This window comes from Anguilla anguilla, chromosome 6, assembly GCF_013347855.1.
Source record: "Anguilla anguilla isolate fAngAng1 chromosome 6, fAngAng1.pri, whole genome shotgun sequence".
Classification (NCBI taxonomy): Eukaryota; Metazoa; Chordata; class Actinopteri; order Anguilliformes; family Anguillidae; genus Anguilla; species Anguilla anguilla.
In genome coordinates this window covers 44,896,802-44,914,747 of record NC_049206.1, presented here as the reverse complement: position 1 = coordinate 44,914,747, position 17,946 = coordinate 44,896,802, and the positions used below count along the sequence as shown (strand labels likewise).

Sequence of the window (17,946 nt, the reverse complement as noted above, 5' to 3'; positions counted from 1 at the left end):
TCGGTCTATATCTTAACACTCTCAAACACCCCAGCCTCATCCCCATGCTTTTAGAAGCCATTTCAGCTCTCTGTATCTTAGAACACCCCCAAACACAGTCCTCACACTCCTGCATTGAGTATATTCTGCAACTCTCTGTCTGTATCTTAGAAAACTTTCTTGTATGCCAGTGTCAGTCTTCTGCTTTTTGACAAACCATACCTCTTACTCTGTCGCTAAAAATGTCCCATACTGTTTGTCTTCATTCTCTTTCATACAAGTTTGATTGGTTTGTGAAGTGACCTCATGTTTTTGCCTCACAGAGAGAAAAATCTTGATGATGGAGCAATAGAATATAACAACATCACAACAGTACGTCACAAACTTTGACTTTATGTTGGTCTTTACTGGACACGCAGTAGGTAGCTCAATTTAAGGGATTTGAGGGGTGGGTACTGGTTGTTAAAGATTGAGTTTTAGGGACTGAATTTGGGAGATTTTGGGGCGGTTTTTGGAGACTGGGTGTTAGATTGAGCTCAGGTTACTGACAGTAGGTTTTCTTGTTTTGCAGTACTACCATTCTGTGAGAGTGTTTGCTGGCCAAGACCCATCCTGTGTGTGGGTTGGCTGGGTCACCCCTGACTACCACTATCACACAAAACACTTCAACCTCAGCAAGATCCGAACTGTCACTGTTACTCTGGGAGATGAGCGTGGGCGTGTCCATGAGAGGTTTGCTTCTTGTCAATCAATCAGCTAATCAGTTAATTTTATTTAGTATTGAGCCTTCAACAACCACATTTCCAGGGAGCAGCACAGTGCAGCTCAATGAAAAGTGGCTGACTAGCATAATGCAATAATTGTTTGATGGCAAGTGAATTACATTTTCCCATTAAATGTAATTGCTAGATAGAACCAATTATAGGATAACAATTTAGAACATTAGCACACATTGAACTAAACTCTCTCATGATGATATTGCAATTGTAAATCAGGACATTTAACTAAGGGAGGCAATTATGTTGAAAGGATGATGGAAACAAGAGTATTTTCAGTGTGAGTATCACAGTCCTCTCTTTCTCTGCACCACTAATTATAATCCAAATTGATAGTTATGTCACTGCAGCATGCTCAGAATTATATTCTATTCCGCACTCTGATAGTGATGCCACACTCCTCTCTTCTCTTCCAAAGTGTGCAGAGGAGTAACTGCTATATGGTTTGTGTGGGAGACATCACCAACACCACCAACGCCTCCACCCACACGAACACGGATCTGGAAATCGGCTGCCTCATTGACCTGGCTACTGGCCTGGTGTCCTTCACTGCCAATGGCAAGGAGATGGAAACATTCCACCAGGTATGGTATGCCAAAAACAGAAAACAGAAGCCATGCTAAACCTGAAACTAGTGATGCTATTCATTAGCCTGTCACTAGTGATGGGAGAGCCAAGCTTTATGAAGCCAATTCAGCTGGAGCTCCTGTGAGATATCAGTCAATCTCACTCTGATCAAATCAAAACACTTGGCATTCCGTAGCTAATCATGTGATCAGTTTGAATTTGCGATTCACTGATAACTCAGGATTGTTTCAGTCACTGCCTTCAGTTTAGTTCAGAACACAGAGGATTCTCCAGATTCTCTCACATTTTTTGTGCAGGCTGTCTTCTGAAATGTATCGCTGTCCGATTCCAGTGGGGAACAACTGCATGATGCTATAAGACAAGGGATCCCAAACTTTTATCTGACGATATAAATATGTAGAAATGACAGTGATCTCAATCTTACCATAGATGTATAAAGAAAACATGGTTTATATTATCTTATTCTATAAACCTAAAAAAATAGACATGGAAAAATAAATGAAAAATCCTTTGTAAAGAGTTTTTCAATTTTGCTGAGGACTTCCTCGTTGGCTCTTGGAGGTCCCGGGCCCCTGTTGAAAGAGCTGTAATCAGCTGGATTGCTTGTCATCAGAAAGTGAAAACTACGGATTTCTCCTCCCACTGGCAAATGTCCCTGACTCAGAGCCAGCTTTGGGGACGGACATCAAAGCCCCTCTGGCTCATTTCCCTGTCATATCCTGTCAACAGTCACACTGGATTTAATACATAGCAGAATGTACGCTTTGCTGGAGGGCAACATTATCACTCTGAATCTTGGCAGTAGGGCTCTTAATTGGAATTCTGATGAAACAAAGTGACAGATGCAATTCATTAAGAATTTGAGATCAGGGCTGTGCACAGACTTTTTGGAGGCCTTAAGCTGAAACTTTTGGTGGGGAGATTGTGATTTCGGATCGGAGCGGGGGGGTGGGGGGTTGGGGGGGGAGACACTGTGATTATGGTCGCTGCTGGTGAAAGGGTACTTTTCTCAGGCCAGGAGGCATATGCTTCAGCATGTGTTGGTGTATATCTGTGCCTGTGTCTTGTTTTAAATGTAATCTCCTGCATTTGGTTTCATGAATACAAAGCACACAATGGTATCCTGCTATTCATATATATATGAATAATAAAATGGTATGTTTTGTTTGTCAGTGAATGTGGTGTCAAGGTACCACAGTTTGAATATTGTAGGACTGATTGCTAACTCTGAACACATAACACCCATTTTATAAATTCAAATAATCTCTTATTATAAATTTGGCAGGGAAAACAATTGTAGGATTTAACTTTAACTTTGGATCACAGATTACTAAACCCATAGCTCAATTGGTAAGTTTAAATATAATGCTACATGGAATAGCCCTGCGATGGATTGCCGACCTGTCCAGGGTGCATACTGGCCTCTTGCCCAATGCATGCTGGGACAGGCTCCAGGATGTGACCCTGAACAGGGTTAGATAATGGATGGATGGATGGAAAATGTATGCTTATCAGAAAAAGTGAATTTGTATGCAACCTGGGATGAAAGTCTGTTGCAGATGAATTGTGTTCAGACTGAACAACATCAATATTTGAGGCTGTGTAGCAGGGGATGTGGAGTGTATAGAATGATTTATTGGTGTTAACACCTCACTGATCATCTGACAGAAATGAGTCACATATTTTTGTTTCTGTTCTACATCATCAGTGTCTTTGTTTCAGTGTGAAAATAGAAAGGACAGCCAACTACTTTATGCTAAAATATGCCTTGTAAGGGTAAAAGCGTAGCATTGTGGTATTTGAATATTTGGCAAATACATAGATTTTTGTCACATTTTTGCACAATTAACATGCTAGCTAAACTATTAAGTGAAGGAACACTGTTCCTTTTGATTCCTACCTTATCACTGGTGTGTTGATCTTTTTGTAATTTTTGAAAAAAAAGTTTTCTTTCAGGTATACTAATTTTGAAAGAATGTCTAGACATTTTTTGAAGTGTCACATAGTGCTTATTTTGAAATGTTGGCACTGCTTTTCTGCCTAATTCAGGCATTTTTGTCATATTTCAAGGTTGAACCCAGCACAAAGCTCTTCCCTGCTGTGTTTGTACGGCCTACCAGTCCCAATTTGTTCCAGTTCGAGTTTTCAACGATAAAGGTTTGTAATTCCTCACACGGCTAAATTGTGTAACGTCTATAATTTGCCCTGCCCCTGTCCAAGTCCCAGATCATGTGACTTGTGTAAATACGTCGCCTCACAGGGTGCCATGCCCCTGTCGTCGGCCATCTTTAAGAGCGAGCACAGGAACCCAGTGCCCCAGTGCCCGCCGCGCCTGGACGTGCAGACTCTGGTGTCGGTGCTGTGGAGCCGCATGCCCAACACCTTCCTGTCGGTGGAGACGGCCCGGGTCAGCGAGCGGCACGGCTGGGTGGTGCAGTGCCTGGAGCCCCTGCAAATGATGGCTGTGCACATCCCCGAGGAGAGCAGGTCACTCGCCGCCATCTCTCTCTACCATGTCCCTTGCACAATCCTATCTCCTCTCACAATCTCCCAGTCTATCACTGTACTATCTCTTTCACACTGCCACTATCTTTCTGCATCTTACACTGTAACAAAGCTTCCCTCTGCCTCAGACACCTCTCTCTTATCCACTATCTCTTTATCTCTTCTGCTCTTTCCCCGTCTCTGTCTGTTCTTTCCTGGCTGTGTTAGTATTATCTCCCACTCTCTTATTTACTGGTTTTTCTCTCCCTGCTTCTCTCTGTCTTTTCTTTGTTCTATTAGTATCACTCTCCCTACCCCTGTCTGTTATTTTCTGGCTATGTTAGTATTTATCTCCGTCATTCTATGTTCTCACCTGGTTGTATTAGTCTCATGTCTGCCTGTACGTGGTTCCCCAGGTGTGTGGATGTTCTAGAGCTCTCCGAGCAGGAGGACCTGAGGAAGTTCCACTACCACACGCTGAAGCTGTACTGCGCGATCTGCGCCCTGGGAAACACCCGCGTGGCGCACGCCCTCTGCAGCCACCTGGACCAATCCCAGCTCCTCTACACCATCGACAACCAGTACCTGTCGGGCATGCTCCGCGAGGGCTTCTACGACGTCCTCATCAGCATCCACCTGGAGACGGCCAAGGACGCGCGCCTCATGATGAACGATGAGTTCATCATCCCGGTGACGGAGGAGACGCGCGGCGTGTGCCTCTTTTCTGACGAGTCCAAGACGCACTCGCTGCCGGGGGTGGGGCTCAGCACCTCGCTCAAGCCCCGCCTCAACTTCTCCCCGCCCTGCTTCGTCACGGCCAAGCGCCGGGCGCACCGCTACAGCCCGCAGATCCCGCTGGACGTGCTGAAGGAGAAGGCCATCAGCATGCTGACGGAGGCGGTGCAGGGCGGCGGCTACCACATCCGCGACCCCGTGGGCGGCAGCGCCGAGTTCCAGTTCGTGCCCATCCTCAAGCTGATCGCCACGCTGCTGATCATGGGCGTGCTCGGCGGCGAGGACGTGCGGCTGGTGCTGCTCCTCATCGAGCCGCACGTCTTCGGCGGCGAACGGGAGGGAGGCCCCGAGGAGCCCGCCCCGAAGGAGGAGGTGACCAGTAACGAGGAGAAGGCCGTGGAGGCCGGGGAGGAGGAGGCTAAGGAGCCCAAGGCTCCGGTGAAGGGCCTGCTGGAGAAGAGGCTGCCCGAGTCCGTCAAACGGCAGGTGGGTCATGTGACATGCACAGGTGCATGCAATCTGGCTCCTCATCCTCATGTGACAAAATAATATACTCAGCATGCAGGTTTTACAGGAGTTTCATATCAGAGACACCACATTGTTACTCACTCCCTGCCCCACACCCCCACATCAATGGTGCAGATATGTGAGCTGCTGCATTACTTCTGTGACTGCGAGCTGAGGCACCGCGTGGAGTCCATCGTGTCCTTCTCAGACCACTTCGTATCCAAGCTGCAGTTCAACCAGAAGTTCCGCTACAACGAGCTGATGCAGGCCTTCAACATGTCTGCCGCCGTCACTGCCAAAAAGACCAAAGAGTTCCGTTCCCCCCCTCAAGAGCAGGTAAAGCAACCTTAGACACACTGCACAATGGTACTCCCTTAGCTTAGCAACTGAGCCGGTAGTCCCCAATTTTCATGACTGACACGTACGGGTAGGGACTTAAGCTCCAAATATTGTAGAACAGAATTAATCTTTTTTTATTTGCATATTAACAGTGAGTACTGTCCAGTGGCATGGATCATTGCAACTGTGTGCCTTAAGCATGGTGTAGATATATTAGTTTTGTAACAGAAAATCCATTGGTTATGCTATTCCTCTTTCGGAAAATATGAGGCATTTTTGCATCAGCATATTTAATTTCCCCTGGCAGCACTTGCAGAAAATGGGAAAGGGCCAAAACTGAAGAGAGATGCTGGTTGTGAAACAGAAGCTGTGGTCCATTTATTAGCAGTGACTGTGTCTAAGACTGCTGTGGAATATAAATCAGACCTGCTGCACCAGCTGCAGTGTGTCCTTTTGGCTGGAGTTTTCTAGAAAGGGAGAGCTAGCAGTAGCCCATCCCCCACTAAAACATTGCTTCTCATTTACTTTTTACAACGTTAATGTTGCATGGAGGTGTAACTAACAAGAGATGAATATGGGTGGTTCTATCCAGTTAAGCTAATATTTTGTTAGCAAGCTGATAGCAAAGAGCTAATGGCGGGCAAGAAGCTAACAGAATTGAATTATTTATGTAGTAGTCACAAAGTAATTCCCATATATGCATATTTGTAGCCATTTTTTTTTAAATCTTGAATGACATAGGGCTCTTCCTCTATTGGATACAAATGGTGTAGCCTTAGGCTGTATAAGAGCGGGCTTGTATGGGCTAGCACAGCTCAGTGCCCAGGCTCACAAAGTGATGTTCCCCTGGTCTCCTGCAGATCAACATACTGCTGAACTTCAGTTTGGGGGAGGACTGCCCCTGCCCAGAGGACATAAGGGAGGACCTGTACGACTTTCATGATGAACTGCGTCTGCACTGTGGTATGACCCTCGCTATAGACTTAGCATTGCAGAACAGAACAAAACCACAGCACCTTGCAGGCCCCACTCCTGTCTTCTTACTTGCCTTATAATGACATCAATAAAGCTGTCATTTTAACCGCAATCCACGCTTGTTTACCAATTATTCAAGGCCATTGCATTTTTCATTGTTTCCCTGCTAATGCTGTTAAACAGCCAACATGCTCATATCATTGTTACCAGAAATGGCCCTGTCATGCTGTGAATTATGGGATCAATGCCTGGCTTCCTGAATTAGCCTGAGGGGTTGATATACCCGTAAAGCAAACTGAACATGTCGAAAGCTTTATTTACTCTGAGGGAACCTGTTCCGCGTTGTGTAGGGGATAGTCACACAGTCATAGTATGGTACAGACTGTGTGAACTAGTGCCTAGTTCTTACATTGACTGGCTTTTGAATGAGTTAATACTTTGATGGATGCACCACTGTGAACTGTTGCAAAAGCCTAGCTAGTATTAAAGAACCCTTATAACAGCAGGATAATGGCATTCGGTGTAATTTGTCCTTCCTAAACTATTTTCCTGACTGCACTGTCTGTCTGTCTGTCTGCCTAAACTGTCTGTCTGTACAGGAATCCCTGTGGAAGAGGATGAGGAAGAGCAGGACGCCTCTCTGAAGGACCGCCTGATGGCACTGATTTACAAGATCAAAGGTCGCCCACAGAAAACAGCAGAGCCAACAGAGGAAACGCAGGCAGCCCCCAGTACGTTACAGAGCTGCTTCACCCACAACCTTGGAGTGAACAGCACCCTCCTTCGTTTAGTCTAGCGAACCATAATAGTGAGACCATGCAAACTTCTGTCAGGAGCAATTCATCCAGTTCATTCAAACCGATTACATCTCTGTTCGGTTCCCGGACTGCAGGAATGTAAATATGAAATGGCTTGTCACTGTGTCAAATGCTACTTTGCATTATTGATGCCATTGACCCTTTTGGGCCTTGGCCTCCTGTTGTTGTGCAAACAAGTTTTATTCATATTAGTGTTACTGTTGGCTCTGGATTTAATGGGCCACCATAGAGACTGAACAAGCCAGGCCAGAGAGTGCTTGGGCTGTGATTGCGGAAAGATCATTAAGAGTGCACTGAAATTAATCTGAACCATAGAGTTCAGCTTCTTGGTGTATTAGCTTGTGAGAATATATAGGAAATGATATACTTTGATGTGTTTTCAGAACCTTTGTTTATCCCCTTAATAATTTTTTGTACATCTTTAGCTTCCCTTGGGCAGAGGTAATGAGAACATACAGTAAATAGATCTGATATTCCGATTGGCTGGGGTTGTACAGGGTACAGGGATAAAGATGCTTTACTAACAACAAGAGGCCTTCAAAAAGTTCTAAAAATACATAGTTCTATATTGCATTTTACAGCAGGTTTTCTAGCAGGGTAGGGGAACTTACCCACCCAATTGCAGAGGCCTTAATTAGGGGCAGCAGCCATAGAATCGTTGTTTACGACTATTGTGGTGGAATCCAGAGGGGATGATGAATGACTTCTCTGATCATAAATCCTGATTGGCTGGACATTCTCCCTCCTCAGAGTACCATACGGGCAGTTATTCACTGTGCCTGCCACTGTTAGGAGGCGAGAAGGAGAAAAAAGCACTCCTGCTTTCACACATGATAAATTACCTTCTTTTTGCGGAATATCTCAAAAAAATGAATGTGTGATATCTTAAGCAGCACATTGATCAGTGGCAGTTCAGACAGCCTGCAGCATCTGAAAAATAAATGAAAAGGTCATGTGTCAATATGTAGTGAAACGTAATGTTAGCTGAGTGCTTTTTTATGTAAACCATTTTAATGCATGTGTAATAAGTATTTTTTGTCAGTTGAAATGTGTACTCTGTGTGTGACAATAATTCACTGGCCTTTCAGAGAATTCAGTATGCAGTTTTATATTTTGAAATATATTCCCAAATCTGCATATCCTCATTGCGTATAAGTTCAGGACAGACCCCCTGTTGAAAACCCAGGATTTAGACATTATTAACAATTGCATATTATTCACACGTGCCTCACACATAAAAGTGTTTATATGATGCAGTAAAGTATTATCCCAGCATGTGTTCCTCCCTGACTGTCCCCAGCCAACCTGAAGGAGCTGATCTCCCAGACGATGGTGAGCTGGGCCCAGGAGAGCCACATCCAGGACCCGGAGCTGGTGCGCATGATGTTCAGCCTGCTGCGGCGGCAGTACGACTGCGTGGGCGAGCTGCTCCACGCCATCCGGCGCAGCTACACCATCAGCGCCGCCTCCGTGCAGGACACCATCAACCTGCTGGCCTCCCTGGGCCAGATCCGCTCCCTGCTCAGCGTGCGCATGGGCAAGGAGGAGGAGAAGCTGATGATTGACGGGCTGGGGTAAGCCCCGCCTCTGCTGTGACTCCTAACTCCCTCATTCTCCACACTCTAAAACTTTAAAGCCTCCAACTAATCCCTTTTTTTTTTGTTTTACTTTTTAAAAATTTCATTAGTATCATGTAACAAGTTAAAGATATACCTGAGTCTGTGGAGGGATTTGAACCCGGTCCTCTCACTCGTCGAAAGATTTCATGGGCAAATGTGTTACCAGTTAGCTAAAGGCAAAGTGCAATTTGCTACGAGGCCTTCACTTTACCGCACATCACTGTGCTTCACTAGTGAACTAGCCGAGCTACACCCGCTACAATTGCTGAGACTACAGGCCAAAACGATAATCTGGGCTAACTCTGGTGCAATATGCCTGATATACTAGCATCCATGCTGAAAAGTGTGCATTGTCCCTTTAATGCAAAAAAAAATAAACTGATGCGCAAGCTTTGCTCAGACTAAGTGCTAATGATAAATAAAGTGCACTGTACCATCTGCTGTTGGTGTATTTTTAACACTCCGCTCATTGTGAATGTAATTAATTGGATTTAATTTGAGGGTGTCTCTATGTTTACATACCCGTGAAGATTCAGCCGGGGGGTTGGGGACTATTTTCACTCTACTCTCCATAATGTGCAGGGACATTATGAACAATAAGGTGTTCTACCAGCACCCCAACCTGATGCGGGTCTTGGGAATGCATGAGACCGTCATGGAGGTTATGGTCAATGTGCTGGGAGGAGACAAGTCCCAGGTAAGAGCTTTAGCTGCAGAAGAGTTCAATAGGTTGACCGGCCCTGGGTTTACTGGGCATAGTTACATATCATAAAAACCGCCAGCACATTATCTAAAAATATGTGAAACTCTTGTAAATACACACATTCATATAATTCTTTCAAGGATCCCTAAAATGCAGTTTGCTTGAGGGTATGAAGAAAGAATTGGATGTGATTTGTGGTTATTACCTTTGTGAATACCAACCATGGAGGAATCCCAAAATGCCTCATTGATCTGTTCTTTTGGCTTGCATTTCTCATATGGTGTATAAAGAATAAAACACTACGCTTGTACAGATGAATGCTTACCACTGTATTATTTCTGTTCTTAATTTTGTTTTAATCGCTGTGTTTTGTTTTCAGCCAAAAGTTGTAATCTTATGTTGTATTTTGGACATATATTTATGGTCAGACAGTAATATGTTTTTTTTGATGTTACAGGTTGCTTTCCCTAAGATGGTAGCCAGCTGCTGCAGGTTCCTGTGCTACTTCTGTCGCATCAGTCGGCAGAACCAGAAGGCCATGTTCGACCACCTCAGCTACCTGCTGGAGAACAGCAGCGTGGGACTGGGTGAGTGTTCTGCCATCTTGCTCTCTGCTCTTAACCTTTTTGCGTACTGAATGGCTGTGTAAGACAGGCGTAAGTATGACAGTAGATGTCAAGCACAAGTGTAACAGTGGATTTCTGGTACAGTTGTGACAGTGCACCGTAAAAAGTGTGGGACCAAATGTTATCTGTTAGGAGTTAGAATTAACACTGGACATTTTACTGTTTATATGTCAGGTGAAGGTCAGTCACAGGTAGGACTAGTAATAATTAGTAATAATTAAGTAGTAATAATTCTGTCCTAATACACTGGACTGGCCTGTAGAGGATGGGCTCCCACTCTGTAGCCAGGTTCCTCCCAAGATTTTTTTCAGTTGGGGACTTTTTCTTGCCACCATTTGAGTGTTTTTTTTTTTTTTTTTGCTCGCATGCTTGCCTTTTGGGGCTTCAGGCCTAGTTTTTGCCAAATTGTCTTTTCTATTTCCACTGGAAAATGTCCTTGTGACAGTGTGTCTGTAAATACCAGTCAAATTGAATTGAACTCAATTGAATTGAATTGAACTGAGGTCAGTCCTCTTCTGGTTGGTAAAACGCGGTGTGGCACGGTGATTTCAACCATTTTCGTGCAAATTACAGGAGAGTAGGATGGGATTGTGTGTTCAGGATGAAATGCATTGTGTTGTGCTTCCACCTTGAGCACTACCGCTCTATATTTTGTAAAAAAAATAAATAAATAAAAATAAAAAAACTTTGAAAAAATATTCTCCCGTTTGATAGGCCTACCATATTTAAGCAACAGTCTCACGTAATGAGCAATTAGTTATCTCGGCCACAGTTGCAGCAACAGCACTTTCAAAACGGTGAATCATTTCTGTTTATAAAAAGTTTGCTAATCCTGAATGCAGCACTGGAGAAAAATTTAGAATTTAAAGTGAAAAAGATGGATGAAAAGAGTATGTGCTGTTTTGTACTCAATTTGTTTGGCCAAATATATATATATATATATTTATATATATATGTATACTATAAAGGAATGCTATATGCATATAAATGCTGTGAATGTGGGCACACAGAGACATATGCTGATGGTGTTGCCTACACATATTAGCTGAGTAAAAGTTTTGTTGCAGAAGTGGAACTGGACACAGGCTGGTGCTGGTGATGGAAGGATGCCCCCTGCTGTTAGCTGTGGAGCACAGCACAGTGCTGGTTTCATTCAAATGAGTGTGCAGTAGATGAGCATTTATGAGGATGATTGTGTGTTTGTTCCTGCAGCTTCTCCTGCTATGAGGGGCTCCACTCCCCTGGATGTGGCTGCATCCTCTGTGATGGACAACAATGGGCTGGCCTTGGCTCTGGAGGAACCTGACCTGGAAAAGGTGTGTGTGTGTGTGTGTGTGTTTATGTGTTTGCGTGTGTGTGCATGTGTGTGTGTGTGTGTATATGTGTGTGAGAGTATCTCTGACTGTGTACCTTTTTCTGTGTGTCAATAAATGTGTGAGAGTGTGTCTCTGTGTGTGAATCTTAGTGTCTGCGACAGTCCAAATTTGTGACACACTGTAACAAGAATAGTTGTGTGTTTATATCTCCTTCTGAAAGTATCCTTGTATTGTGGTCTTTGCTCGTACCTTTGTGTGAGAGTGTGCTGGTCTGAGTCGGTTTGTGATCAGTGCTGGTGGGAATGTCCTGTCTGTATGTCCTCTGCGTGCGAGTATGTGTCTAAGCCTGTGTATCATGTGTGCAGGTAGTGACATACTTGGCTGGCTGTGGGCTCCAAGGCTGCCCCATGCTCCTGGCTAAAGGTTACCCCGACATCGGCTGGAACCCCATCGAGGGGGAGCGTTACCTGTCCTTCCTCCGATTCGCCGTCTTCGCCAACGGTATGCCTCAAGGTCACCTGCTCACAGGGCCTGCTCCTACTGGCTCCTTCTGAGCATGTGCAGTCGACTACTGTTTCAGGGCTGAGCTCACAGGGGAGAGGTCTAGTTCTGCTGTTCTCAGTGAGGACCTCAGCCATTGTCCCCAGCCACGTGACTCAGTGCTAGTCTCAAGCTAGCAAACGGAAATATATTGTGCTTTGAGTGTGGCTGCATGAATTCTTTCCCTGTTTTTATTTGGCCTGTCTATGCTAGTCAGCTATAAGGAAGTTCAGAGGAGGGATTTTTCATTCTAAGCTGATCTTGCGTGTGTTTGTGTGTGGGTAGTATCTATGTCTGTATAAACATTCATGCATGTGAATGTGCATGCACGTGTGTGTATTCGGGTGCGTGTGTACATGCGCGTTTGTGTGTGTCATCAGGGGAGAGCGTGGAGGAGAACTCCAGCGTGATGGTGAAGCTGCTGATTCGCCGCCCTGAGTGTTTCGGCCCGGCGCTTCGAGGGGAGGGCGGGAACGGCCTGCTGGCCGCCATGAAGGAGGCCATCGCCATCTCCCAGGACCCCGCCCGTGACCTGCCCAGCCCCGCCTCGCTCACCTCCACCAAGTAGGCTTGTCCAGCAGCCCCAAAACGGCACTACACTCTCCCTACCCAGTGCTGTGGCTCTGTCCCTCTCTAACTGTGTCATTACTCTCTACTAGCTCACTGTCCTTCTCTAGTAGTGTTGTGAGTGTCGCTCACTGTCCCTCTCTAGCAAAGCTGTTACTGTGTAAGTCAGTGTCCCTCTTTGGTAGTGTTACTACTCTGTCCCCCACTGTACTTCTCTATCAGTGCAGTTACTCTGTAACTCACTGTCTGTCTTTGGCAGGGTTACTACTCTGTTGCTCACTGTTCCTCTTATCTAGTTTTGTGACTCTATCCCTTGCCGTCCTTCTCTAGCAGTGCAGTTACTCTGTAACTCACTGTCCCTCTTTGGTAGCGTTATGACACTGTAAATCACAGTCCCTCTCTTCCAGTGCTGTGGCTCTGTCCCTCACTGTCCCCGTGTCTCTGCCCAGATCCAGTGGGGCGGAGGAGGATGAAGAGGAAGAAGTGGTACACACAGGAAACGCCATCATGTCCTTCTACTCCGCCCTCATCGACCTGCTGGGCCGCTGTGCCCCTGAGATGCACGTGAGTCACGTGGTCTATGAAGTCGCCACAGCGTCACACACACAGTCACCTTTATGCCACACACAGTGACACTGCCCTGGTTTCTGATCAGCTAGAAAACACCTTTTTTTTTCATCACCTTTTCTGTTTTAGCTTAATTTTTTCCCAACATGCACCTGGTGTTTGTCTCTCAGCTCATCAACACAGGCAAGGGAGAGGCCCTGAGAATCCGTGCCATCCTGCGCTCTCTGGTGCCCACCGAGGACCTGGTGGGCATTATCAGCATACCCCTCGAAATGCCCGTCGTGAATAAAGGTGAGTCCAGCATTAGAACAGACCAGAGATGGCAGTGATAAAGCCAAAAAGGATTGCTCACCTCCTGCTCAGTGCCAGAAAAAGCTCACTTTGGTCCCTCTTCTGTCTCCACCGGCCCCAGCTTACTGCCCCCTTTCTCCCCACATCCAAATCAGAAACTCTGCTGTCGTCAACGATGTGTTGCGGGGTGACTGTGTTGCTTGTGTGAATGAACACCTGGACTAAGAAAATATCTTCCCTTTAGTCTTCTGTGGTTTTTCTGAAATTTGCAGAAGAAAAACAGGTTTTCTTCTTATGATCACTGAAACTAGCCTTCCCCCTCCCCCTGCCATTCTCTCTCAGACGGCACTGTGACGGAGCCCGATATGTCGGCCAGCTTCTGTCCGGACCACAAGGCCCCCATGGTGCTGTTCCTGGACCGTGTGTACGGTGTGGAGGATCAGAGCTTCCTGCTGCACCTGCTGGAGGTGGGCTTCCTGCCAGACCTGCAGGCCTCCGCCTCCCTGGACACGGTGAGTCCTCCGCCCGTCTGAAGCTCTGTGGGTCCCTTAAGTGGACGATGGGTCTGGGGTATTTGAGTTCATTTTGCTTGTTTAGAGATCTTGGCAAACATCTTGAAAATTTTCATGTCCTTTTTTCACATTAATTTTGCCCCAAGAAAGTCTTTCTAATATCGTTTAGGTTAAGAGTCAAAAGAGCTGACCCTGGAAGATACTTTATTTTAATGGATATTAAGGTCATTTATATGTTTTTTTTTCATTTAATGAATCTGCATCACTCATTTTATTGCCTACTGTGCGGTTTTGCAGAGTCTTTACATTTGGTTTGAATGGCTCCTGGACTACAAAGGAAATTTAATTGGTTTCGCAGGATCCCTAATAAATATCTAAGGCTCAGAACAATAGTAACTGCGTTATGTTGATAGTAAAACAAATTCAGATTGTTATGCTTGTTACAATATAGATTTCTTACAAAAACAATTTAACCAGTAATACAGGTAGTATTGCTGTGTGGTGAGGAATGACTGCCTTGGTGTGACCGGAGGCTGTTCTGGCTCCCCCCTGTAGGAGGTGCTCAGTACCACAGAGACGGCTTTGGCCCTGAACAGGTACATTGGTTCGGCGGTGCTGCCACTGTTGACCCGGTGTGCTGCTCAGTTTGCCGGCACAGAGCACTACGCTGCTCTCATCGACTCCACGCTGCACACCATCTACCGCTTGTCCAAGGGCCGCTCGCTCACCAAAGCCCAGCGCGATGCCATTGAAGAGTGTATACTCGCCATCTGCCAGTAAGAGCCATCTGCCACTGTGGTGCTGTCCTTAGTCATGTGACTGGTGTTGTGTGGGTGCAATGGCCATCTAACTGTAGTGCTGTATGGATGCTCCTGGTCATGTGACTGTGGTGCTGTATGAATGTCCTTGATGATTTGACTCGGGGGTTGTATGAGTGCCCCTGCCATGTGATTGTGGTGCTGTGTGTGTCCCTGGTCATGTGACACGTGCTATGTAAGTGCCCCTGATCATGTGACTGGTGATGTTCTTCAGGCACCTGAGGCCCTCCATGCTACAGCAGCTTCTGCGCCGCCTTGTCTTTGATGTGCCACTGTTGACAGAGTACTGCAAGATGCCTCTGAGGGTGAGTACTGTCCTGCCTTTTTCCTGCTAGTTTCCTGTTTCCGGTGCCCTCTCCTACCCTGCCCCACCCTGCCTCTGCCATGCCCCTGCTGTTCCCATCTTACCCTTGTTGCTCCTGTTCTACTATCCTGTCCCTTGAGCTCATCCAGCCCCATGAAATACACATTTGATATGGTGTTGTAAGACAGCAGTTCAGAGGCTGGGGCACTCTCCCAGAATAACTAGATTAGATTTCAATGTGAAATGCAGCTTTGTGTTCCTAGCTGTCTGTGGAGGCCAAGTTCACTCAGCACACAGTTAATTGCCAGGCCTTGGGGATGGTTTGAAAGAAAGCTTTATTGAGAAAACCACAAATGGCTGTGCAGCATAAAAACAGGACATAAAAGACACTTTTAAAATACTCAGAGAAAAGTTTCTCCACAGAAAAAAGCTGGAGGCAGTCACACACTCTTTTATGTATACTGTCTCTGAGTCAGCACTGTAGGGTCTGCCATCACCTCAGAACTCACCAGATGAACAGTGTGTATGGCAGAGGTCCAAACATTTGATAGCTCTAGAGCTATAGCAGAGCTAACAGAGGTGACAGAGAGGATTGTGGGTTTTGGAGTAGCAGAGAGCCAAGTGTGTTCCAGAGCTCTTCCATTGAACATCAAATAAGCAGAGTGTAACATTCCTTTTTTATGTTGTAGCTTTTGACCAGTCACTATGAGCAGAACTGGAAGTACTACTGCCTGCCCTCGGGCCTGGGAGGCTATGGCATGCCGTCTGAGGAGGAGCTGCTCCTCACCAAGAAACTGTTCTGGGGCATCTTGGACTCACTCTCTCAGAAGGTACCCTCACCACACAGGACCCCCATCACCTCACTGAGTGCTAGGACTGCCTTACAGCAGGGCTCCCCCCCACCTATGAGGACACTCCCCATCTTCATAAGATAATGTTTGATGCCTTAATATTTCCATCCACTGTAGGCTACAGTACATTGGCTATTTAGCACAGTTGTACACGATAGCATGTGTAAATCATGATGATTATATATTGATTGTGTTATTTATAAATTGAACCAGGTAACCCATCATCTGAGCCACATCATAAACGCTATAAAACTGACTGACATGTTGGTCAGAAATAGCTGTACAAAATAAGTATTGTACCTTACTGAACCTGTGTTTAGCAGTTGTCTATGACCATGAAATGCACTTTTGTACATCGCTTTGGATAAAAGCATCTGCCAAATAAATGTAATGTAATGTAATGTCACCAGTCGGCACCCTGAGCGGACCAGAGGAGGATGGGTTTCCCCTTTGAGCCTGGTTCCTTCCAAGATTTCTTCCCATCTGCCACAGGGAGTTTTTCCTTGCCACTGTTGCCTTAGGCTTGCCCCTGTGGGGGTTTAGGCCAGGGTTGTCCGTAAAGCCTATTGTGATAACTGTTGTAAAATACGCTATACAAATAAAATTTGAGTTGATGATTTTTTGATATTGATTAATTACTCAGTAAAATATATTAGTCTATTTGAGACATAGCTATTTAGAATAATATAAATTTATAATAAATATAATGAATAACGGACTCCATATAATTAATAAATAGTCACAATATTACCAAACATGACCTAAAGATCTAAACCAGATGTCTAAAACATTATTTCTGAAATAATGGCATGCAAATGTGCAAGTTTAAAACAGATATTCTTAAATGATTAAGTATTTTCCTGAGGACTTCCCAGGGCCAATCCTCCCTGTGGTTCTCTCAAATTTCCTTGATTGGTTTCTCTGTCTTGTGATGAAGCCCTGATTGGCTACTGTGTCTCCAGATGAGGCCCAGTATTAGACCACTCTGTGGTTCTCTGTAATTTCCCTGATTGGTTTCCCTAGTTGCTGATGGGGCCCCGATTGGCTACCATGTCTCCGGACCAAGTCCAGTGCTCTATGTGGTTCTCTCTTTTTCCTCCCTGAGTGCTTCCCTGTCTCCTGCAGAAGTACGATCCTGACCTTTTCAAAATGGCCATGGCCTGCCTCAGCGCCATCGGAGGGGCTCTGCCACCTGACTATGTTGACGCCTCCATCAGCACCACCCAGGAGAACCTGGACTCCCTGGATGCTGAGGGCAACTTTGACCCCAGGCCCATCAACACGGCCAAGTGAGCATGCTGGCCTCACATTGCCCCACCCCTTCCTGGTTCACCTGCTCACCTAAGTTCTTCTTATGATATCTGTTTGAGAATGGAATTCAACAGTGAACATATTTGATATATTTGATTAAAGTAAGTTGCTGCTGATGCAGGATTGCTTCTGATGCAGGAGTGGGCGGCAGTGTAGTACAGTATAATGGCTAAAGAGTTGGTCTTGTAACCTAGGTTGCAGGTTAGATTCCTCGGTAGGACACTGCCATTATACCCTTGAGCAAGGTACTTAACCTGCATTGCTCAAGTATATGTCCAACTGTTTAATTGGACACAATGTAAGTCGCTCTGGATAAGAGGGTCTGCTAAATGCCTGTAATAATAATGTAATAATGAAGAAAATAACTGTTCAACCTCTTTTTCAGTATTTCCCTTCCAGAGAAACTGGAGAGCATTGCCATAAAATACGCTGAGCATTCCCACAACAAATGGTGTTTAGAGAAGGTAGGAGGCTGAACTGTACTGAACCATAATGTTTATTACATCTGAACTGCTGCAGTAAGAGCTGGTTATTTTACCATATGCAGTAACAGGAAGCTTGGGGCATTCCTGGAGGAAATATCTAAGTATCAGTCGCTGATATTATAATAACAGGCTGAGGAAAAAAACTGAAAGGTGCTCAAAAGTATGAATTTATGGAACATGATGCAGTAATGATAAAAACTGCAACCTGGTTAAAAGTACAAGTCTTGCCTGTTTT

At 45.4% G+C, this 17,946-nt stretch overlaps 1 protein-coding gene across 3 annotated transcripts in view; it reads left to right on the top strand.

Annotated features, from left to right (window-relative positions):
* The window catches only part of LOC118229820 (ryanodine receptor 3-like), a 90,572-nt gene that overhangs the window by 45,299 nt on the left and 27,327 nt on the right, over positions 1–17,946 (top strand). For all 3 annotated transcript variants that reach the window (XM_035422247.1, XM_035422246.1, XM_035422245.1), the window contains 23 exons: positions 303–351; positions 551–711; positions 1,174–1,339; positions 3,414–3,500; positions 3,604–3,830; positions 4,244–5,048; positions 5,205–5,405; positions 6,269–6,371; positions 6,983–7,114; positions 8,502–8,775; positions 9,403–9,517; positions 9,981–10,110; positions 11,362–11,465; positions 11,831–11,966; positions 12,386–12,569; positions 13,022–13,136; positions 13,310–13,430; positions 13,773–13,942; positions 14,498–14,718; positions 14,975–15,065; positions 15,754–15,894; positions 17,041–17,204; positions 17,612–17,690. In XM_035422247.1, the coding sequence (XP_035278138.1) occupies positions 303–351; positions 551–711; positions 1,174–1,339; positions 3,414–3,500; positions 3,604–3,830; positions 4,244–5,048; positions 5,205–5,405; positions 6,269–6,371; positions 6,983–7,114; positions 8,502–8,775; positions 9,403–9,517; positions 9,981–10,110; positions 11,362–11,465; positions 11,831–11,966; positions 12,386–12,569; positions 13,022–13,136; positions 13,310–13,430; positions 13,773–13,942; positions 14,498–14,718; positions 14,975–15,065; positions 15,754–15,894; positions 17,041–17,204; positions 17,612–17,690 (3,976 nt within the window). The remainder of the gene's footprint in view (positions 1–302; positions 352–550; positions 712–1,173; positions 1,340–3,413; positions 3,501–3,603; positions 3,831–4,243; positions 5,049–5,204; positions 5,406–6,268; positions 6,372–6,982; positions 7,115–8,501; positions 8,776–9,402; positions 9,518–9,980; positions 10,111–11,361; positions 11,466–11,830; positions 11,967–12,385; positions 12,570–13,021; positions 13,137–13,309; positions 13,431–13,772; positions 13,943–14,497; positions 14,719–14,974; positions 15,066–15,753; positions 15,895–17,040; positions 17,205–17,611; positions 17,691–17,946) is intronic.